Source organism: Marmota flaviventris, chromosome 12, assembly GCF_047511675.1.
Source record: "Marmota flaviventris isolate mMarFla1 chromosome 12, mMarFla1.hap1, whole genome shotgun sequence".
Classification (NCBI taxonomy): domain Eukaryota; kingdom Metazoa; phylum Chordata; class Mammalia; order Rodentia; family Sciuridae; genus Marmota; species Marmota flaviventris.
This window is the reverse complement of record NC_092509.1, coordinates 54,022,124-54,046,618: the sequence shown is the minus strand read 5'-3', so window position 1 is coordinate 54,046,618 and position 24,495 is coordinate 54,022,124. Positions and strand designations below refer to the sequence as shown.

Here is a 24,495-nt window from a genome sequence, read left to right as displayed (position 1 = left end):
TCTCATGCAATTTATTAATCACTGTACTGAAAGTGAAAATGGAATGGCTTTCTTTACTGTAGGAAAAGACTGAAATTCAAAATTGGAGGTACAGTCACTGAATGCATATTACTTTTGTACCATTGTAAAGTTAAAAATTTTAAGTCAAATTCTCATAGGTCAGAGGCTATCTGTGTATCATATTTTGCTTATCCATTCATCTATTGATGGACACTTGGGATTGCTTCCATAAAACTAACTAGAGTCAATAATGCTGCTATTTTGATGTACAAATATCTATTTGAGATCTTGTCTTTCATTACTTGGGTTAGATACCCCAAAGTGGATTTGTTGGATCATATGGTAATTCTATGTTTAACTTGATAGTTAACTTAATAATTCTTTTTTTTCATCAGCACTTAAAAGTGCCATTCTTTTGTCACATGGCCCTATTTTAGACAAAAAGTTGGTTATCCTTCTTATCAGTGTTTTCTTGAATATAATGATTTTTTTCTTTTTTTCCTTTCCAGCAGATTCTAATGATTTTATCTTTACCTTTCATCATTTTGTCTGATGTATCTTTGTGTGGTCTTCATATTACCCTGTGTGGGGTCTACTGAGTTTCTGGGACCTGTGGGCTGATACTTTCCACTAGATTTGGGCAAATTTCAGCCAATATTTCTTAAAAATTTATTCTTTCTTATTTTCCTCCTTCTAAAAATATTTAAGGCCAACTGTTTGATATTGTCCATAGTCTGTGGAGGCACTTAATTAAACTTTTGTCCCCTGTGGTTCATTTTGAATAATTTCCATTGAGCTCCCTTTAGTTTCGTCAATATTTTTACCTGCTTTGCTCAATTTGCTATAAAACTTTTATTTTTAAATTTCAAATTCTGTATTTTTAAATCCTAACATTCTAATTTGTTTCTTTTATTTATTTATTTTTTTAGTTAGCAATTTTTTGTTGACATTCCCCATCTGTTAGGCCATACTCTGTACTTTTCCTCTGAATTCTTTAACATATTTATAATTGCTGTTTTAAAGTCCTGTTCTACTAAATATCAGTCAGTGTCTGGGTCATCTCTGGTCTGCTGCTATTGACTTTTCTAGTGATTATGGGTCATTTTTTTTGCTTCTTTGGATGATTGGTAATTTTTTATTTTGAGTAGAACATTAAAAATTATTCATGAGATGCTGGATTTTATTATTTTCTTTAAAGAGTTGTATTTCTGTTTTGGGAGCAATATAAATTAACTGGTGGATTTCTTTGATCCTAATGAAATTTACTTTAAAGCCTTGTTAGGACTTTAAAATTTTTGTTTTGTTTTGTTTTGTTTTACTCTTAGCATTTTGTCCTTGGCTTAATTATCAGGTGTGGCTCTTCTGTTGTCAATGGAAAGCCCAAGGTGTTCCCCACTCCAAGGTGTTAGGATTTGAAACTTTAGTAGTTCTTTCCCAGCATCAGACAGTTGTTATCATCTCTACCTCCAAACAGTTATTTTGTGCTTGGTTCCTAAGAGCCATTCCCCATACATGCACAGTTCAAAAGTCTTGTTTCTCCCTTGAAATGATTCTCCTTTCTAAGATTTTTCATCTAAATTTATAGCTACTCTGGCAGTCCTAAACTTCAGTTTCTATCTCTTGAGTCCACTAGGACTGTCACTTTCTGTTAAAGCCATATTCTCTCAATCCTGCCAAAAAGTGGGAAGTAACCTCAGGAAAATCTTCTTTCAAGGCTAATATCCCTACCAGTTTTTGCCCTCCATCATAATTACATCACAGCATGTAATTATCACTGGGCAGAGGTTATGTTAAATAAAATCACTCTGCCGTTTCTAGAACTTGAATTCTATAAGATATTTGACTATTTTAGGCCCTTTGTTTTTTTTCATAAAAAATTTAGGGTCTGATTGTCAAATTCTGTAAAATATCCTGATAGAAATTTGCTGGAATTGCTCACCAGCCTCTTATGCTGACACTTTATGTTCTAACAGCATCATACTTGTTGAACAATAAATTTTCTTCCCTAAAATACCACTTTTGCTTGAAAGGCTTACCTAGTGGAATTTATATTACCCTTCCCATTTCTCCTCTTCCCTCCCTTGGCTCAGCTAACTTTAAGATGCAGTGATTCAGCTGAAATGCAAATTTTCTAGAACATTTTCCAGAACCCATCTCCCTTAATAGCAGGGTTAGATTCTTTTCTTTTGAGTTTCAATACCAACACCCATGCCACATCCCTTTCTATCATTCTGCTTAGCATACCAACTCATATGTTTGTCTAATTATCAGACTCTTGAATTCTGAGGTTAGAAATCCTGTACGCCTTTCAAGGGTGCTTGGCACAGTACTTGGTAAAAAATAGGTGTGTAATTGTGATGAACTGACCCAAAGAGTGTACTGTAGTGGGTGGGAGAGAACATCCAGATTTAAAACTTTTACTCCTGAGGGATTAAGCATTATGTAAGCAAGAACACAAGAACAAAATCCAGGCCTCAGTAGGAAAAAGAGTGCCTTAGGTGCCCAGGAAAAGCAGTGGTATGATTATATGTTTAGGAGAACTAAACAAAGGAAGATGACAGTTTAGCCTGAGAGTACAGAGAATTTTGACCGGATTATAGGACTATGATGTGAGAGAGAAAGAGCACAGGGTAGAAACTTAGAAGAGCTATGGGTGGCAATTTGGGGGCAGGAAGATGGAAATGGGGGTGCAACATGCTAGCAGAGGCCTTCTGGATCCTAACTGGGGAGATCTCTGATAACAAAACTAAATTGGAGCACTGGATTCATTACTTCTACACCTATCCACCTTGAGAGATTCACATTGTCTTTGGCCTAAGTGGTCCTCCAAATCTGAAAGCTGTCACTAGACTTTTGATGTTTTAGACCCAGGGACTTCACTTCTGATAGCTTATCCTAATGGCATAACTGGACTAGTGTCCAAATATCCATGTACATAAACAAATATTCAACATAATTTTGTTTATAATAACAGAACATTTAGAAACGTGGTCATTTACTTCTTACATTTTTCTGTATTTTAAATTTTGTAATAGTCTGTTTAACTTTTATAGTCATAAGTCAAGAATAAAAGAACCAAATCAAGGGCAGTGGCTACAGATAAGTGGTAGAGTATGTGCTTAGCATACACCATGCCTTGAGTTCAGTTCACACATACACACACACACACACACACACACACACACACATACACACGAGTAAAGTTAGCAATAATATTTTTGAGATCTCCTCAATATGAGTACTCAAAATTCTTTCCTTACAAAGTTCCACTTATTATAAGCTTATGAGAAGAGAAGTCATGTCACCTTCACAAGGCCGTATCCAGGCAGGGGTTGCCTGGGGAGACATTTGGAGAGGATAAAGGGAGGGTTGTCTGCATGCCTGAGAAGGCTCTCAGTTCTTACCCTCTTATGTCACAGTGGCTAAACTGTAACCTCTCTCAACATGCAGAAGCCGTTTGTCCAACTTCATATAATTAATACTGAAAACCAAGTCTTGCATGAACTGAGTACTCAAAAAAGTTCATTATTACGTGCAAGAGTAATTTGTCTTGTTTTCAAACTTCTATTTTGAAATTATAAAATATGTTAAAAATTCTAATGATAAACTTACAATTGAATGAAAGGTTGAAACTCCTCTCTGGAATCAAGTCTCAATGGGCAACCATATTGTGACCAGTTATAGCTTATTTTCTAGAAAAGGAAGAGTACTTTAGTTATTGTATATATTTGACTCATTGACAAAAATTACAATTTTCTTACCAAGTTTTTAGGTGGTTTATCTCTCAGATATGACCTGCAAAAAAAAAATGACATTCTTCACTATTTATTTCTCTCTCTTTTTTTTAAAACATAAAAAAGTAAGACCAACACTTTGTTTAGGTAAAGAGATGTCATGAAAGTCAAATAGGTAAACATAAGCATAAACTGTTGGGTGCTTATTATGTTTCAGGTACTTTCTACACATATTAACATATTCTTGTAACAACAAAAGGTATGAATTATTGTTTTTCATTTGTATGTATGGCATCATTCTCAGAATTGTACAAAACTTGTTCAAGGCTACAAATCTTGCCTTACTACTAAGAAGTTGCATGATTATCAAGTCCATGTTCTTTGCTCTATTCCACTGCAGTTCTCTTCCCCTTTCATGAACTCAAGGGTTTATTCCTTCAAAACCACATTCTCTCACATATTTTCTGTCTTTGTCAGTCTCTAACTTGAATCACTTGTCACTTCTCACTTGCTCTATGTATCTCCAGGAGAGAGACTCAAGAAATTCCTTCCATGGTGGATATAACCTATTTCATATTCTTACTTGTCAGGTCCAGCCAGCTGCCACATAGACATTGTAAGGTGGTGCCCTCACCAACTACTACACATTTTCTCCTCATCCCTTCTACTTCACCCACTGCCTATACCAAGCATTGCAACCTAGAGCATATAAACTCCCCCACCTCTCCATCCTGTCTTGAAGTTAAATCACTTCAGGCATGCTTTGCCATTGAGGAGCCACATCCTTGGTCTTTTTTTATTTTTTATTTTGAGACAGGTTCTTACCAAGTTGACCATTCTGTCCTGGAACTTGTGATCTGCCTGTCTCAGGCTCCCAAGTCACTGGGATTATAGGCATGCGCCACCACACCCAACCCCAAATTTCACAACTTCTAAAAGATTCCTATAAGTATGTTAGAGGCTGTGGACTTCTATACTTTTGATAGACCTGTATATATTAAAAGATTATTTTTACAAAGATCTTTATTTTACAAAAGTAAAATATTTTGTTTAGTTATGTCTTCAATAAATAACATTATTAAAATATGTAAAATTAAATACAAAATATAGTATAAATTTCAGTCACTAGACTATTTGGTGTCAGGACTTTCCTGGTAAATCCTTTACTAGAATTAGAGAAAAATGATGTTAGAAAAAAATACTCTTCTGTATCTTCCTTAAACTAGAGGGAATGATTTTGAAACTAGAGACTAAATATGAGGCTTGCTTTGTTTATCGAAATAAATTGAAGGAGGAGATTATGACTAAGTCTTTCTCTTGTATATTTCAGAGGTTAGTTATATTGTCTACATGTTTGGCTTAATACTGAAACTGACTATAAAGTATAAAGCCAAACACATAGATATTAACAGGGATTCAATGAATAAGTACTGATTATAAATTACTATTAGAACATTAATAAAAAACTCAATGCTAATGTTCCTTACTTGTCAATCACATAAGAAAAATCATGGTGAATACATTCTTTGTTCAGAAATCTAAAAAAGAAAAGAAAACAACAAAGTTGTAATATCATTCCTTATATATTTGCACAAGCATTTAATCATTTAACTCAGTGATTCTCAAACTGAAGAGTGTCATAAAATCACCATTTACTGAATTAGAATTTCTGGGGTTAGTGTGTGGCCCTAGTATTTCTACTAAAAAACAAACATCCAGCCTCACATTGTTTCTGAAGACACTAGAATATGAAATCTACTGACCTACTATTTATATTTGATACATGTTTATTAAAAATTTATAGAATGTGGGGGAGTGTTGGAGAGAGGTTGATTAAAGGATAGAAACTTTTAGTTAGGGGAAATAAGTTCAAGAGAGCTATTGTACAACATGGTGGGTATATTTAATAATTTATTATATTCTTGAAAAATGCTAAGAGAATGGATATAAAGTGTTTTCATCATAAAATGAAAACTATTTGAGGTAATGCCTATGTTAATTAAATTTAGCTATTCCACAAACGTACTTCGAAACATCATGTTGCATACACTAAATATATACAATTTTATCTATTTAAAAATGAGGAAAAAAAAATCCAAATAGAAAACAACAAGTCTTAGAGGATGTGGAGAAATTAGAACCCTCATACATTGCTGGCAGCAATGTAAAAAGGTACAGTCATTGTGAAAAGAGTCTGGTGGTTCCTCAATAAGTTAAACATACCACCCAACAATTTCACTTCTAGGTACATACCCAATCTAATTGAAAACAGATGTTCAAACAAAAACTTGTTCACAAATATTAATAGTAGTACTATTTACAAAAGCCAAAAGGTGGAAACATTCTGAATGTCTATGAACTGACGAATGGAAAAACAATATAAGGTATACCAATACATTGGAGTGTTAGTCAACCATGAAAACAACTGAACCTCAAAAAATGCTAAGGAAAAGAAGCCAGGCACAAAAGGTCATATTTTATATAACATATAATATACTGCCTTTATATGAAGCATACAGATTAGGCAAATTCATACAGATTGATGGTCACCAGGGGATGGGGGAGGAGAATAAAAGTCACTGTTTACTGGGTACTGAGTTTCCTTTTGGGATGATGAAAATATTTTGGAACTAGAGTGGTGTAAACCATACAACATCATGATGATACTTAATTCCACTGAATTGTACACTTTTAAAATAGTTAAAATGATCAATGTCACATGCTGTTATGTGAATTTTATCACAATAAACAGTTACTATGCTAAAACACACATACACAGAATAATAAAAATAAATTCCTAGAAAATCTATCAAAATGATAAATTCTTTGAACTGTTTTATTTCACATATTTTTTTCTTTTAAACAGAGATTTCTAGTTGCTACCAGAGACCCCATTGTGTAGATTAGAACTTATTTCAAGGATGCACAAGATTTCTGTTTAGGGTTCATGTGAACAGAGGGCTATAATGATTATACATCTGATCACTTTAGCTGGCTGTTTCCAATGTAACTTTGAAGGAACACTAGTCACCACCATTTTTAGACAGACACTGGAGATCTTTAACACCACTCACTCTGAACCCAAATTGGAAATACTTTCTCCTTTATTGACAGATCTTCTGAAGTACCTTGGACCCTAGAAAGCCCTGGTCTCCCTTGGTAATTATGAAGGTGTAGGCTGCCTACAACCTAAGATACTCAAGCTACTTTTAGGTTCTGGAGCAGTGGATCATTGACTAAAAGATCCAGAGTAAAGTCCTGAAACCCAGATGACTTCTCCCCCGCCTCCTTTTTGCAGTCTTCTCCAGACTTGTCATCAACATCTGTTTTTTTAAAATATATTTTTGTTAAAGAACTATATCGAATAGCAGGCTTCATTGTGATATATTTGTACCTGCATATAGCAACTCTTCTTTCCCTTTCCTCTTTCCTTCCTCTAAACCCCATCCTCTCTACTGCTCTCTATTTTATTTTCACAAGATGCCCTTTCTCTCCCTTCTTTTTAGCTTCCACATATTAGAAAAAAATACGTGATCCTTGACTTTCTGAATCTGATTTATTTTACTTGAGATGGTATTCTCTAGTTTCACCCATTTTCCTATAAATGACATAATTTTGTTCTTCTTTATGGCTGTGTGTGTGTGTGTGTGTGTGTTATCACCCACATTTTAAAAATCCATTCGTCTGTTAACAGACACCTAAGGCTGTATCCATGACTTAGCCATCATGAATTGTGATGAACAAGGGTATCCATGTATTGCTGACTTTAATTCTTTTGAGTAAATACCAAGGAGTGAGATACCTGGATCATATGGTAGTTCCATTCCTAGTCTTTTGAGGAAACTTCATTCTGATTTCCATAGTGGTACTAATTTACAGTCCCACCTCTTTGTGTAAGTGTTCCTTTTTCCTCACATCCTTGCCAATGTTTATTATTTGTGTTCTTGATAATTGCCATTCTGATTGGAGTGAGATGAAATCACAGTGTAGTTTAGATTTGAGTTTCCCTAATTGCTAAAGATGTTGAAAATATTTTCATATATTTGTTGGTCATTTGTCTATTATTTTTGAGAAATATCAGTTGATTCATTTGTCCATTAGTTAATTGGTTTATTTGGGTTTTAGATGTTAAGCTTTTTTGAGTTGTTTATATATTCTCTGTCAGCAGAATAGTTGGCAAAGATTTTTTCCCATTTGGTAGGCTCTCTCTTCAGACTCTTATTTCCTTTGTTGTGCAGAAGCTTTTTAAATTGATACAATCCTATTTATTAATTCTTGGTTTTATTTTCTGAGCTTTAGGAGGTTTACTAAGAAAGGTGTTGCCTGTGCCTATATGTTGGAATGTTGACCCTATGTTTTCTTCTAGCAGTTGCAGTTTCTGGTCTTATTCGTAGGTCTTTGATTCACTTTGAATTAACTTTTGTGTGAGGTGAGAGGATAGAGATCTAGTTTCTTTCTTCTACATATGGATATCCAATTTCCCCAGAACCATTTGTTAAAAAAGACTTTCTTTTCTCCAGTGTATGTTTTTGGTAACTTTGTCAAAGATCAGATAACTGTACATATGTGGGTTTGTCTCTGGGTCTTCTATTCCATTGGTCTACATAAAATTGGTAGAGTTTAGTGATTTTTATGTCTGGATGACCTATCTACTGATGAAAGAGGTGTGTTGAAATCATTCAGTATTTTTGTATTGGGGTCTATCTGAGTCTTTATGTTGAGTAGTGTTTATTTTATGTAATGAGGTGCACTGAAATTCGGGGCATAAATATTTACCATTATTATATCTTCTTCTTGGATTGTACCTTTGTCTCCTCTGATTAACTTGAGTCTTTAAGTTTGCTTTCTTGGATATTAGACTTGCCACTTACTCCTGCTTGCTTTGGGGTTCTAAATATCATTTTCTATTCTTTCACTTTCAGCCTGTGACTGTCTTTGTTTCTAAGATGAATCTCTTGCAAATAATATGTAGTCTTATTTTCTTAACCTACTCTGTCAGTCGATGCCTTAATTAGAGAGGTAAGATAATTTATATTCAGTGTTATAGAGAGATGTTTATTAATTACTGCCATTTTGATTTATTTCTAATGTTTAATTCAGTCCTGTTTCTCATTTGTAATCTCAGGAATTTGTTTTTAATTTCCTTGCTGTGTAATATTTTCAAGTGGTTTTTTATTTTATTTTGAAGTGCTTGCTTAGTAGTCATGAACTCTTTTAGTTTATGCTTATCTTGGAAGGTTTTTATTTCAATTCTGAAGGACAGCTTTGCTGGATATAGCAATCTTGGTCAGTAGTTATATTCTTTCAGGCTTTGGATTGATGTGTAACAAGCCCTTCTGGATTTTTAGAGTTTGTGCTGATAAATCAGATTCTGATTGTAGAGTTGCCACTTACTCCTGCTTGCTTTAGGGTTCTAAATGTGACCTGATGTTTTTCTCTTGATGAGTTTAAAAATTCTATCCTTGTTCTCTGTATGTTAGGCATTTTAATTATAATGTGTCCTAGAGAGGTTCTTTTTTGATCTTGTCTACTTGAGCTTCTGAATGTTTCTTGTGTCTATGTGTTCACTTCATTCTCAAAGTTTGGAAATTTTTCTGTTATTATCATTTCCCTGGAAAGGTTATCCAGGCCATAAGCCTGTATCAGATTCCTTTTTGATTCCAGTAGTTCTTAAATTTATTCTCAGAATGTTGTCCCAGAGTTCTTATATGTTCTAATAAAAGATTATTATTTTCTTTATTGCCGACTGAATGTTGAAGTTCATATATCTTGACTTTAAAATATATATATATATATATATATATATATATATATATATATATATATATATATATATTAGTTGTAGTTGGACACAATATCTTTATGTTATTTATTTTTATGTGGTGCTGAGGATCGAACCCAGAGCCTTGAACATGCTAGACGAGTGCTCTACTGCTGAGCCACAATCCCAGCCACTATACCTTGTCTTTAATACCTGAAATTCTGTCTTTGACAAGATCTAATCTATTGTGGGACTTTAAACTTTTTGTTTTCTTGATTTATTGAGTCTTTCATTTCTAGGATTTCTGTTTGGTTCTTTTTCAGAATTTCTATCTTTTTATTGAATTTCTCTTCCACTTTATGTATTTTCTTTTTTAGTTTATTTCTTAAATCTTCTTTTATTCAATGATAATTTTAACTATCAACTTTTTGAATTCTTTGGCATTTTATCCACATTAACATCTGTGCATTCAGTTATTGAGGGGGGGAACATTATAAATTTTTGGAGGCATGTTTTCTGAGGTCCTATATTTGCACATCTGTTGAGATGTGTTCCTCTTCTTTTGTATGGGGGGGTCCCTTCGTGAACAGTTATCTCTTTATCTTAAGTCCCAGGCTTAGTGTACATTTTCACTTCAACACATCTGATCAGCATAAAGTGCTATTTTCAACCACCAATTCCACTTTTTAATTTAAGAGTAAATCATATATCAACATATGCTATAAAAATTGTTATTAATGATATCTACAACTCCATTGACCAGAGAGAAAAGTGGGAGAGAAATAATTTAGAACAGATTGAGAGGATTAAGCATTAATGATAGTATACAAAACTGAATTGGAGGAAGGTCTAAAGAAAAAGGAAAAGAAGGAAAAAAAGCCGGTATGAGAGGGAATCCAGTTAATTGACAAAATACATAAAATTAGAACTTTGATAATACATAAGATGTGGAAGTCACTGTGGAATCAGTTACTATCAAGCAGTTAATGCAATCTCTGTCATACATAGTGATGTAGGACAGGTGAGGCTGAACACCAAGGAATCAGCAGGAAGCAGGTTTATTGACTGCAGCTGGTCCAGAGGGGGGAGTTTTTGCCTAAATCAATTCATCCCTCTACACCAGAAATTTTTAGAACTTCATACCTAGTGTGTGTGTGTGTGTGTGGTGTGGTGGGGTTCAGAGGCTCGCAATTTGCAGAAGTCTACATTATAAGATCCTTGCTTAGCATCTGGATGGCCATCTTAAGGAAAAAGTTTCGCTTTCCCACCCAAGGGTGTTTCTGAGAAAGGCTCACCACTCCCTCATACCAATCCAACCCTTAACTACCACATTAGGACCCACCTGACTCTGATTCCTGAGCCTCCCCATAAAAGTCCCAGAACTCAAGCCTGTTTTGCCTCTCTCTCCTATAGAGAGACGTTCTTTGTCTGTCAGTTCTGACAAATAAACTCTCATGTATATCTCTGCCTGGTCTCTATCTTTCATTTCTAGCTTACCCGGCTCTCTTCCTGGCTTTCCCTCCCTTCATAAATAAAAGTAGGTTTTTTTTTTTTTTTTTACTGTAGTGGGTAACTAACCCAGGCCTGAATACAAAAAAAACCAAGGACACTCTGCAAAAATTAGTGCTTGGGAAAGGGAGGGTTTCCCCGACCCCATAGCTGGTTTTCAAGGAACCTAATTAGCACCATCACTCTTACCTTTTAGATTGTAAAGGACTTTCCCTAGGATCTAACTACTTTCCTTTGAAGTGTAAATGCCCTTGTGAAGGCTCCAAGTCCAAGGCTAGAGGTCTCCACAGTCTCCCTTATGCATTCTGCTTTTGTAAACACACTTCCTTTAGTAAACTTTTACAAACAATCAAATCATATGTCGTGTTAGACTAGAAAACTGATGACACTAGATAGCCTACCAATGTTGTGAAAAACCAGTAAGGGGCGCTCAGAATCTGGAGTGCTGATCTCCTCTGGGGCCACAGCCAAATTTAGTTATTGCAAGATCAAGCAACATGAAATAGGAAGCCTAACCACATTTGAACTCTTTTACAGAAATTCTTGCTGATAGTCTAAGAACAATTATGATGAGGGTCTCTGAAGAAGCTTAATTAAGATTTTCTGTGAAGGAGGGGATGCCACTCAATAGATCCAGTTTTCTTCTTGTTGGAGCTTTAGATATAAAGGCCTTTGGTCCAGTATTCTGGTATATTCTGATGAGGAGACAACCTTAACAGACTAAGTTGCAGTTTTGATTTTAGAATCTCCTAACTATGAGGAATTTTGTAAGATACCCATACCATGCTGGGTTTTTTTTTTTTTTTTTTTTTGTTGTTTGTTTGTTTTCCTTATTTCTGACCTAAACTAGCCAAACTTATTATCTGTATGCTGAATTCCACCCTCTTCTTTCTGGTCAATATGATAGTGGATACTTCAAAGCAGATTTCCCCCTCAGAATGGCTTTGTTATTGTGTCTGGTGGTGGGAGTGACAATCTGTCAGAGATATAAGCCAGCCCTCTCATCTGCTCCACCTATAGACCAATTTGGGTTGTGTTATGTCCCTCATTCTGGGTACTTCAGTCCATGTGCTGGGAGGAGGTGTGTGGGATGTGTCAGCTTATCCTCCAGCCCTATCTGAGTTTGGGGGAGGTGGTGTGGGGGTCACTGCTTTCCATCAGTCTCAGTTCAGCCATGCTCTTTATTCCAGAGCTCAGACTACTATTTTCAAATGCTTTTCTCCACTCTGCAGACCTACAGACTGGCAGCTGCTGTGGCTGCCCTGAGTTTCTCTCTAGTCTGTATCCTATGCCCAGACTTATTCATGGCTTACCATGAACAGTAGAGCTTAAATGACTGTATGATTGGGGTATTCAAAAAGCAAGTGTACCATAAACAAGTAAAAAAAAGAAAGAGAAAAAAAATTAAGAGTGAAATATGAAAAGCAAAGGTAGATTTCAGGGATTCTAATCTGCTGCATGGGAGGTCCGAAAAAGAGACTTTTAAGCTGTTGCAACTTCTGCTTTAACTGTCTCTGCTGGGGAGTGCCAGGATTTTCTCCAGTGCCTATTCAGTTCACCATTTCTGAATTTGTTTTCAGCTGGGATTGAGAATGTGCTGGACAGCTGTGGTGCCTGTTTTTCTTAAACTCAGTGGAAGAATTTCTTTCATCTTGTGGAAGGGGAGCTTCCCCTCCCCTACTGCACCACTGTTCTCTGGATGCTGCCACTATGTGGCTTTTATTAATTCTTGTTCTGTTCCGGAAACCAATTTCTTTGCTTTTCACCCAGCACTTTGGGTTGCCTACCAGTGTTTTCCTACAGTCTTCTACCTCACTTTGCTGCTGCAGAACTGCTATTTTAATTCAATCTTGGGGATCCTGCTACAATATTGTGGGTTCCTCTGATCCACCATCTTGCCAAATCCAACATCTGTTTTTTGAAAGAAAAAAGCTTATACCCCATGAATACTTCTGAGCTCTGCCAAAGCTACTTATAGGAATGAAAGTGTCTAAGTCTGGGGGAGGAGCATGTATACAGCCATGTGCACAGCAGAGACTGTCCCTGAATGGGCACCAGAGTTTTCATGAAATAAAATCAGTGCTGGCAGTGGGTGGAAAACTATTCTCTAGGTGATTCTGATGAACAATCAAGGTTGACAATTACTATATGGATCCTCCCAGATATAGATTGGTTCAAGCTGCTTTACATTTCACTGCAGAAGGATATCAAGGGTTTGAGAGGGAATTCTGCACGTGATGGTATAGAAATTGATTTTAGTAATACACTGCTTATAGCAGTTATTCTTGAACTATAATACTCCTCTACTATTTTTTCTGGATATTTTTCTAAAATACAAGTAGTGACCCACAGTCTGAATAAAGGCTGAACTGCTGCATTTCTAAATGATATCCAGGTGATGCCAGTGCTGGTTCATGCACCATATTCTGAGGATCAAAGATACCAACCACACCAGAACTGAGGAGGGTATAGGGTGTCTAAATCAATTAGCCTTTTTGTGTTTCCTGGGAAAGAAATTATGGTTGCAAAGGTATTAAGACATGCAGATTTAGGAAACACTCAATGAGATAGGAACTTTTAATTATCAATCCAGTAAGTCATTACTACAATTCAGTAAAAAATCAAGTGATTATTAGAATGATGGAAGAATCGGCATTCATTTTGGTTGAGAGCATGTAATTTCATAAAAATTCAGGTAAGAGTCAATGGTCCTCCACTCCTAACCAAAGGAGAGGAATCACTACAAATTGCTGCTTCCATGATATGTTTGACTTTAGTCAGATTTGTGCATACTGACCTTAATTTTCTCCCATGTGAAAGAAAAAGCTATGGTAACGGAAGACACAAAATACAGCGTGTCTCATTGTGAACCATAGTGAGGTCAACAAAATTCATTCCTTGAGATTCTCTGAAGGAACAATACTGGTGATTCTGTTCAATTGGCTCTAAAAAAATTTCCTAGGGTGGGAAGCTGAGCTTCTCTGGTAGGGATGTAAGCAACTCCCTAAAAAAATGAAGTAATAACTGGAAATGTGCTGTGGACTGAAAAGCCAAGAGAAGTAGGGGTAAAAGATAGAAACTGGCTTATTAAAAGGGAAGAAATGCTGGTAATAAAGACAAAGATTAATTCTTTTCCTTTTGTGTATGATTCAAATATAATATTTGACTTGAAAATAAGTTCAAACCAATTGGAACTGGAGACCAATGTCAGTGTTACTTTAGATTTTATTATAGACAGTCATTAGGCTAATATTATCACTAGTAATTATCGATTCAGTACACCATTTGCTTTAAAACTTAAGAGTAAGACAGGTCAAATGGAAATATACTTGCCCTTTCACTGCAATGAATTTATTATTATCGCAGCCAACAGCTATTTGGAACACCTAAAAATGAAGTAAGTTAGGTAGTGAGTTCAATTGTTCTGATTTACATGATCTGAGATATCACCACCACTAAAAGCAGTTACATTTTAAATTTGGAATACAGGTTGAGTACCCCTTAGCTAGAATACTTGTCACTGTAAGTGCTTTGGTTCTCTGACTTTATGGATTTTGGAATAGTTGCATGAACATAAAATATCTTGGGGGTTGGGAACCAAGTCTAACCATGAAGTGATTTTATAAAATGCTCTTATTATGCCTGCATTTTGACTGAACCCATCATGTGATATCTGGTGTGGATTTTTCTGTTCATAGTTGTCATGTTAACATTCAGAAAGTTTTGGATTTTGGAACATTTTAGATTTTAAGGTTTTAAGTTTGGGATGCTCAACCTGTTAATAACCTTTTAATTGGTCTGTTACATACTAGTCTGTGCTGTTTTCCTTCTTTTTCTTTGATCACTGTTTTTTTTTTTTTTCATCTTTATTGCTCAGAAAGCCCAAAGGTTGGTTCTCTACTTTCTTATGTTAGTATCTCAGGGAGTTGATCCCATCTCTTCTTTTACATGCAGTTCTACAACCAAGACTATCAACTCCACACTTTCAGCTTGCACTTTGACTCAGCTACCAGGTTTCTATAATTGACCTGCCTACTAATTTGACATTCTTTTCACTTTGGTAAACCAGTAATTTACCTCTCAGGGTATTGAGTAGCATCATGTAACTTGGTTATTCCTGATTTAAGCAGCACTACTCTGTATCCAGAGGAGCAGCGCCAATAGGCCAATTATTAATAAACCCTGCCTAGTTCTGTGGATATTTATCTTAAACACATTCATAACTGCTTTTTTTTTTTTTAAAGAAATGCCCATCTTTGCTCTTTCATTTTTGAAACAAACTACTTGTGGATACTATAGCATAATACATAAAAAATTAATATAGTGCCTGCCACAGGATTGTGAGATGCTTTGTTAACATAACCTATGTTTCCTATAAGTAAACTTTGGGATTCTGTGGAGAAAAGCAAGTGTAAAAATCCAACATTGGCATCATGTAGTCATGCTATACCTTGTTTCATAGACTGAAAATGCTCAAGGAAGGTATTTGATATGGAAAAGGTAATATTAAAACAAACAAATAAAACCCTACTGGAGTCTGATGTGATGAGAGAGGAGGAGGGGAGTGTGTGTGTGTGTTGAGACAGTGCTTCACTATGTTGTCCAGGCTAGTCTCAAACTCCTGAACTCAAGTGATTATCCTACAACCTCCCAAGTAGCTGGAACTGCAGGTGTGCACCCCCCACTCAACCCTGATGTATTGCACTTATGCCCAAATGCACCTCTACTATTAGTACCAACAGTTCGCAACTCCTTTTAATCAATTTGATATATTTCCAGAAAGAGCAGAGTAGAATGAATACAAAAATCAGAATTTTGTGAGGCTTTGCTGAGAAGAGAGGTTGTACCCAGCAGCTGGTACACATTATATTTAAAGTTGAAAGACTATTAATTTTCTGTCATTAGGTAAATTTCCTTAGAAACCATTCAAAATGCCAAATGACTTACCCAAAGAGTAAATGTTTAGATTTATGTTGCTTAAAAAGTAATGTACAGGTTAAGTAGTGAGACCCCATTTCAAAATAAAGAATAAAAGGCTGAGGATGCAGCTCAATGACCCCGGGTTCAATACCCAGTACCAAAAAAAAAAAAAAAAAAGCTTAAAAAGACAGAAAGATTTGAGAATAAAGTGGATGAGCGCAGTGTTCTTTGGATTTACTCATAAGAACCGAAGAACTGCCAATGTTTCAGTCAGGGAGTCATGACTTTTATTATTATCCTTCAACTGAGAGACGTTTGTATTTAACCTCATAATAATTATGGCTATGCCTTGTCCTGTTTTCACTTAATTTTAATGGTCATTTTTAAAAAAAATTTTTTAGTTGTAGATGGACACAATGCCTTTATTTTATTCATTTATTTTTATGTGGTGCTGAGGATTGAACCTTCTCATGTGCTAGGCAAGCGCTCTACCACTGAGTAACAACCCTGGCCCCTCTCGATGGTCATTTTGGTCATTTATGTATTGTTTCTTTTGACCTTTCCCTACCCAATCAAAATTGTTCCCTTTCCTATGGACTATTTGATAACTGTTATACATATTCTCTACCTCTAGGGAATGCACTCTATATTTTCATCTTTATAACTCCTATTACCTAGCACACAGAGTGAAACACAGAATACAGGTATATAATAGATGTTTTTGAATGAAGAAATAATTGAATATCTTTGAATGATTAAATGCGGTATAAATATGGACATGACTGGCAGACTTCTTTGACAAACCATACCCAATTTTATTTATTCCCATTAATTTCAGTTTATCTACAAAACTTCAAAAACAAATAATTCTATACTTTTGTGTATGTTAATATATCCTACAATAGATGATAAACTCATAGAAAGCAGAAATTGTATTTTCTGCTTTCAAAGTTAAATAAGGTTCAACCATAGAGAACTTGCCTAGCACATGTGAGGTACTGGGTTCCATCCTTAGCAACACGTTAAAAAAATAAATAAATAAAATAACGGTATTGTGTCCAACTACAACTAAAAAAAAATGTGCCCCCCAAAAATAAAATAAAATAATGCTGCCTTTATAGTGAAACATTGCAAAATGTTGCTAAGTAGAGGGGAATGGTATCATTATGGAGGTAATATGTATGACTTATTGTATTACTTAGTTTACCACCTACACATTTTTGAAGTAAAGTTTTTGATCTTTAACCTTTGTCACTTACCTTTTGGGCTATTGGGCACGTTTTTGCATATTCACTAGGTCGAAGTTGAATAAGCACAATACCCATGTTCTCGTCTCTAAGAAAAACAATCCATGCAAGTTATTAAGAATCACGAGTGTAGTGACATGACTCTGTCTCTCTGTAGAGCAAATGCAAAGTCCCATGTACATGATGTGACTGAACCTCCTTACAGCCTGGAGGGTGGTGCCAGTGGTAACTGGTGGCTGCTTCTGTGCAGGCAGCTCTGAAATGTGGTCATATCATGAAGTGACTCCCATCTCTTGGTATAACCCATGTTATAGTCACCAGATGGTTGGTATAATGGGAAACAAATGAGAATCCTGTCAGCACTTAAAATCCCCACTCCTTATTTCATGAACGTCCCTGGACATTTGGGTTATGTGGGTGACATCTTGACCTGCCTGCTTTCGATGGTATTACAAGATGGTAGCCACTGCAGCAATTCCTCCTCTAGCCCCTATATATGTTTTCCCTTGAACTGATAACACCTTTGTGACAAAAAAGAGTATTAGCTTTCTGAATCACATTAAGTTGCCTAGTAGGCTCTGACTAATACAAAGGGACATCAGATATAATGTCTTTCCTGACCATCAAGTACACACGAATATTTTGGAGTTCAGGCCAAATGTGAGGGCTCATAAATGACAGAAAATGACATTTTGAAAGATATGTTCATATCTTACCCCCTGCTAAGGGTTTACATTCCAAAATAATAATAATAATAAGGAAAAAACAAAATATCCTGGGCAGTTTGATGTGCATTCTCTGGCAACCTAATTCTCAGTAAGTATACACAGAACCAAAAACATTTGAAGGATAAAAAGAAAAGTCCAGTGGGGAAAGGGGCAAGTAATAAATTAAGCCTCTACTGAATACTGGGTCTAAGAGAGCATTTTCTTCTTATCCTTCCAAGTTACTATCTCACTATTTTGTTTTCTTTTCTTTATAATAACATTTATCAGTATTTGAAATTTGTTTTCTTTTATTTATAATAAATTATATGAATAAAAAAATTATAGGAATTACCTAATTTATTTGATGACTTTCTATTTGTCTTCTGCCACTGGAGATATGTTCCAGTGATACCAGTACTTCATCCTTGTTTACCATGTATTTTGAATACCTGGAGAGTGCTGGGTATACAGCAGGGGACTCAAACTCAATTGGAGTAGTAGTGAAATAAAGAAAAACTGACTTTTTCCTAGGGAAAAAAATTCTGTTTTTCTAGAAAATACTTTCAGGTCATAATGACAATTATAAAATGCCTTCATACAGTGCTATGCTTTGGATATACTTTACCCTTTTTTTAGATTTAGAAATTATTTTGCTAAAACTATTTTTAAAAACTTGATTGGAATTATATAATAATTATTTAGTATGAATTATTTATTTATTTAATTTGGTCATTTTCAGTACAGTATTTTCAGGAATTGGATATGGCTGTTTAATTGTTCTCCCTCCCCCAAAGTTTCATGTGATTGGTCTGTGAGCAATATTGGAAGGCACTGTGGAACTTTTAAGAGGTGGGGCCTGGTGGGAGGTCCTTAGTCACTGGTGGCATGCAGTAAATCTCTTGTGAACCCTTGTTAGTTCTCCAGAAAGGATTGTTATAAAAAGAAGCCTGGTCCTCCCACCCTGCCAGCTTTCTTTGATTGTTGTTCAAGGTATAATCTCGTTGCTCCTGCATGCACTCCTACCATTGCTATCTGCTGTGGAGTGATAAAGGCAAGAGTGGCTCTTGCCAAGCCTGCTCTATGCTATTTGGACTTTCAGCTGTCAAAACTGTGAGCTAAAGAAACCTCTTCTTCATAAGTAACCTGTGTCAGGTATTTTGTTATAGTGATTAAAAAGCTGATTATTACACACAGAATTCCAAATTGGTTGTCATTCTCCAGACATTAAGTGCTTTGGCTACCTTGTCTAAGAGTCAAAGATGGTGTTTTATCTGACTTCATTTATAATTAAAAAGACTTTGTGATAATTAGAGTTCCAGTTTTTGCTTGAGGATAGTATATAGAGATTTTGAGATGGGAATTAATGATAAACATGCTTAAAAGTTATTGAACTACAAAATAACCTTGCTATAGTTTGGTCAAGTATCCTGTTTCAGTTAGCTTTTTCGCTGCTGTGACTAAATGACCTAACCAGCACAACTGTAGCAGAGGAAGCATTTATTTGAGGGCTCATGGTTTCAGAGGTCTCAATTTATTGACAGCTGCCTCCATTCCTCAGGACTCCAGGTGAGACAGAAACAACATGGTGGAAGAGTGTGGCAGAGGGAAGCGGCTTATGTGGTGATCAGGAAGCAGAAAGAGTCCACTTGCCAGATATAAATATATACCCAAAGTCTCATCCCAATTCCCACCTCCTCCAGCCACACCCTACCCCTTCAATTACCATTCAGTTAATCCCTATCAATAAGGGCATTAAACCACTGATTGGGTTAAGATTCTTACAACCCAATCAATACTCCTCTGAACCTTCTTTCACTGTCTCACATGTGAGTACCGCACACCCAAACCATAACATATCTCTCAAAGGACCATGTGTTAACAGGCTTGGTCCCCAAAAAGACACTATTTGGAGGTAGTGGACCTTTAGAAAATCAACCTTTATGGGAGGTCCCTAGGACATGAGGGGCATTTTCAAGGGGGTGCCCTGATTTCTTTGTTGCCTAGCTCATGTGGTAAGAGGTTTGTTTTACCACATGCTCCTGCCATGATATACTGCATGCTAGAGTCTCAAAAGCAATGAGGTCATTCCATCACAGACTTGAAATATACCTTTTCTTTTTGTGAGTTAATTGCCTCAGGTATTTTGTTACAAATAAAAAGCTGACTAATACAAGTCTGTTTTATTCATTTCACTAGAGCAAATGAGAACCTTCCATTGAACTACAAGGAATATTCCATATTTTCATGCAGCTAAATACTCATTTTATATACATATCTAGACTTTTAAAGGAAATTTAGTATTTTAAAGGATATGAGGTCATTTAAATAAAGTAATATCTATAATCCAAGTAATATGTCTAAAAGTTCTTTAAAAAGTCATACTTACTGAAGCTTGTGGTAATCATCTACTGCCTCATAATTTACACTCTGAGAAAAGGTTATTGCCTAAAAAAGAAAATTTAAGTTTATGTAAAGCAGAAAAATTGGGGATTGGGATCCTACTTTAGTAGCATTTTGTCTCCACATCCATGTATGACAATATATACTTTCAAGATATACTTAAATCTTTCTTTAAAAAAGAAAAATGATATACTTAACATTTTTTTCAAATTTCTTTTCCACTTCACAAATTCTAATTAGGTACACCTTAATCAACCTAGTTACATTTTTGTTATTTTCCCTTTTAATTTTTTATTATCTTAGTTTTTTATTTATATATCTTCTATCCCCCTCCTCATTTGAATTTTCTCTTATTTTTATTTTTCATTCATTTCTGGAGCTTAGAAAACTTTAATTTTTCATCTGTTTTCTAATAATCTTGTCTCTGAAGCATTTCTTCTTTGAGTTGGTTGTTTATCCTGTCTGTAGTTTGCTGTGTAATTATTTGCCTGATACTTTCCTCTGTTGTTTTTGAGTAGTTTTTACAATGTTAATCTGCCTTTTGCATATATTCTTGCTGTTTTCTTCCCTCTGGATTATGTTTCATTTTAATTTTTAGCATTCCATAAGGTGGTTGTTGGCTCAGCATAAAAAAAACATTTACAGAATATACATTATAGTAGAGGCAAAAAATAATAAGCCATACATTTCTAAAGTATATTAAGGGAAATAGTTATATCCCTATATTGCTTTTTGGTAAGTAACCTTACAAAAATGCTCTTGCTTATAATTAGGCACCAAAAATTTTATGTTGTCTTTAGTGAAATGTAGTTATAGTTTCCAAGCTTTGATTATTCTTGTCATTTAAATTATGCTCAACAGGGAGCAAGGTTGGTATAATCTATGGAAATCAATAAATGTAATTCACCACATCAATAGACTTAAATATAAGAATCACATGATTATCTCAAGGGATGCAGAAAGAGCATTTCACAAAATACAGCATCCATTCATGCTCAAAACACTAGAAAAACTAGGAATAATAGGAACATGCCTCAAGAGTGTAAAAGCTATATATGCTAAACCCAAGGCTAACATTATTCTAAATGGAGAAAAACTGAAGGCATTCCCTCTCAAACTGGAACAAGACAGGGATACCCTCTTTCACCACTTCTATTCAACATAGTCCTGGAAACTCTACCCAGAGCAATTACACAGGATAAAGAAATTAAAGGGATACAAATAGGAAAAGAAGAACTCAAACTACCCCTATTTGCTAAGAACATAATTCCATATTTAGAAGACCCCAAAAAACTCTATCAGAAAACTTCTGGAACTCATAAATAAATTCAGTAAAGTAGCAGGTTATAAAATTAACACCTATAAATCAATTGCATTCCTATAAATCACTGATAAGTCAACTGGAGGAGAAATTAGGAAAACTATCCCATTCACAATAACCGAAAAAAAAAAAAATACTTGGAAATCAATCTAACAAAAGAGGTGAAAAACCTGTACAATGAAAACTACAGAACACTAAAGAAAGAAATTGAAGAAGACCTTAGAAGATGGAAAGATCTCCTATGTTCTTGGTTAGGCAGAATTAACATTGTCAAAATGGCCATATTTTCAAAAGCACTATACAGATTTAATGCAGTTCCTATTAAAATTCCAATGTAGTTCTTCATAGAAATAGAAAGCAACCACAAAATTCACCTGGAAAAATAAGAGGCCCAGAATAGCCAAAGCAATACTCAGTAACATATGTGAAGCAAGAGGCATTACAACACCATCTCTTAAATTACACTACAAAGCTATAGTAACAAAAACAGCATGGTATTGCCAACAAAACAGACAAGAAGACCAATGGAACAGACTAGAAGATACAGAGACAAACTCACATAAATACAGTTATCTCGTACTAGACAAAGGCACCATAACCATACATTGGAGAAAAGATAGTCATTTCAGCAAATGATGCTGGGAAAATTGGAAATCTATATGTAGCAAAATGAAATTAAACCCCTAATGAAATTAAATCACAAAACTTGACTCAAAGACCAGAGACCATGCACCTACTAGAAGAAAAAGTAGGCCCAAAGCCCCATCATATCAGCTTAGAAACCAAATTCCTCAATAAGACTCCTAAAGCACAGGAAGCAAAATTAAGAACCAATAAATGGGATAAGACTCCTAAAGCACAGGAAGCAAAATTAAGAACTAATAAAAAGCTTCTTCATAGCAAAGGAAATAACCAAGAGTGTGAGGAGAGAGCCTATAGAATGGGAAAATACAGATACAGATACAGCATTCATCTCCAGGATATATAAAGAACTCAAAAAACTTAACAGACACACACACACACAAACACACACACACACACATACAAAAAAAAAAGCAACAACAAAAAAAACCCCAAACAAAACCCCCCTCCCACAACTAAAAAAACACCAAAGAACCCAATTGATAAATGGGCAAAGGAACTAAACAGGCTCTTCACAGAAGAAGAAAAAGCGAAAAAAAAAAAAAAAGAGAGAGAGAGAAAAATTATGCTCAAATTTGGGTTGGCAATTCAACCTACATATATGCATATTATTTTACATAATAAACACTGAAAATATATCTACATTATGGTACTATTTAAAAATACATTCTATGAATGCAATCCTCTACTTAAAAACCAAAGAATTATAAATAATGAAGAAATGGTTTTGCAGAAATAAATGACAAAATTGAAAATATCTGCACTGGGGCTGGGGTTATAGCTTAGTAGTAGAGTGCTCGCCTAGCACATGCAAGGTCCTGGATTCGATCTTCAGCACCACATAAAAATAAGTAAATAAAATCAAGATATTAAAAAAAAGAAAAAGAAAATATCTGCACTTTGGAAGAAACTATAAAATATGACAGTGTATTTTATTTTAAAACAATAAATAAATCTTTTAATAGTTAAAAATAATCAAATTGAGTATGCAACTATAATTTTAATAAACAAATAATTTTTTAAATTACAGAATGGGAAAATATCTTTGCCACCTGCACCTCAGATACAGCATTAATCTCCAGGATATATAAAGAACTCAAAAAAACTTAACACACAGAAGATTAGGCATAATCAAATTAAGTAAAACAGCAGCAACAAAAAAATAGCTCTAAAATGGGAGACTGATAGAAGAAACTATAGGAATACATTCTAGAGAGAGGAAAGGATGAACAATATAGAAAGAGAGTTAAAGGCTCGTGGGAAATTGATTGAGGAAGTTTAACATGACTAACTGATATTATAGAAGAGAAGAAGAAGGACAAAGAGGTATAGACAGTATGTGACAAGCTATCTGATGAAGATGATAATCTACATATTAAAGTAGCCCAAGAAATTCTAAGCAGTGTAAAAGCACAGAAACTCAAATCTACACACATTACAGTAAAGCTACAGAAAGCAAAGAACAAAATTTTAAAAGCTCTCTGAGGGATGAAAGTTAAGATTACAAGTGATATCTCAACAGCAGCAATGCAGGCAAAAAAAAAATGATATTTTTAATGTGCTCTATAGTCATAAAAATGTTTTTCAAGAATGAAGATGTCTTCAGACAAAAAAATATTGAGTATTTAATCACAAATAGCTGCTCACTATGTACCTAAAGCAAAAGAAAAGAAATACAGGATGGGGGCACAATTTTTTTTAAAGACAAAGATAGGGTAAATACATACTGCTGTGTAAAATTATAATAAAATTATCTACTAGTATAAAAATAAAGTAGGATTAAAATCTATGACTATGATAACATGAGTTTGGGAAAGAGTAAAATATTTAAATTTGGACTTGTATAAATTAAATATTTATGTCAAAATTTCTAAGGAAACCTGATTATAAATATAGAGTATGTAACTGCTAAACTAGAAGTAGGAGGAAAATGAAATGATAAAAGGTATGTAAAAAGATTGAAAAAAAAGAACATAAAATAAGTGGAAGGCAAATCACCAAATATGGCATTTATTGCAATGAATGTAAATAGATTAAATGCTATGAATAAAAGTCAAATATTTCAGATTGGATAAAAATATAAAAAAAATTAAAAATACAAATATGTGATACTTATAGGAAATATATCTAAAATATAAGACAAAAGAAAGGTTAAAATTAAAGGAAAATTTTAAATTTTAACCAGGTACAGTGGTGCATGCCTATAATCCCAGTGACTTGGAAGGCTGAGGCAAGAGAACTGCAAGTTTGAGGC

The 24,495-nt window shown here is 34.8% G+C and overlaps 1 protein-coding gene across 1 annotated transcript in view; it reads right to left on the bottom strand.

The window, feature by feature from the left end:
- Catspere (catsper channel auxiliary subunit epsilon) overlaps positions 1-24,495 on the bottom strand; it is a 158,413-nt gene that overhangs the window by 34,398 nt on the left and 99,520 nt on the right. Inside the window, exons 12-17 of the mRNA XM_071619668.1 lie at positions 20,265-20,323; positions 17,184-17,259; positions 14,338-14,390; positions 5,222-5,272; positions 3,762-3,795; positions 3,613-3,692 (exon numbers count right to left, since the gene is read on the bottom strand). Coding sequence (XP_071475769.1) covers positions 3,613-3,692; positions 3,762-3,795; positions 5,222-5,272; positions 14,338-14,390; positions 17,184-17,259; positions 20,265-20,323 — 353 coding nt within the window. The remainder of the gene's footprint in view (positions 1-3,612; positions 3,693-3,761; positions 3,796-5,221; positions 5,273-14,337; positions 14,391-17,183; positions 17,260-20,264; positions 20,324-24,495) is intronic.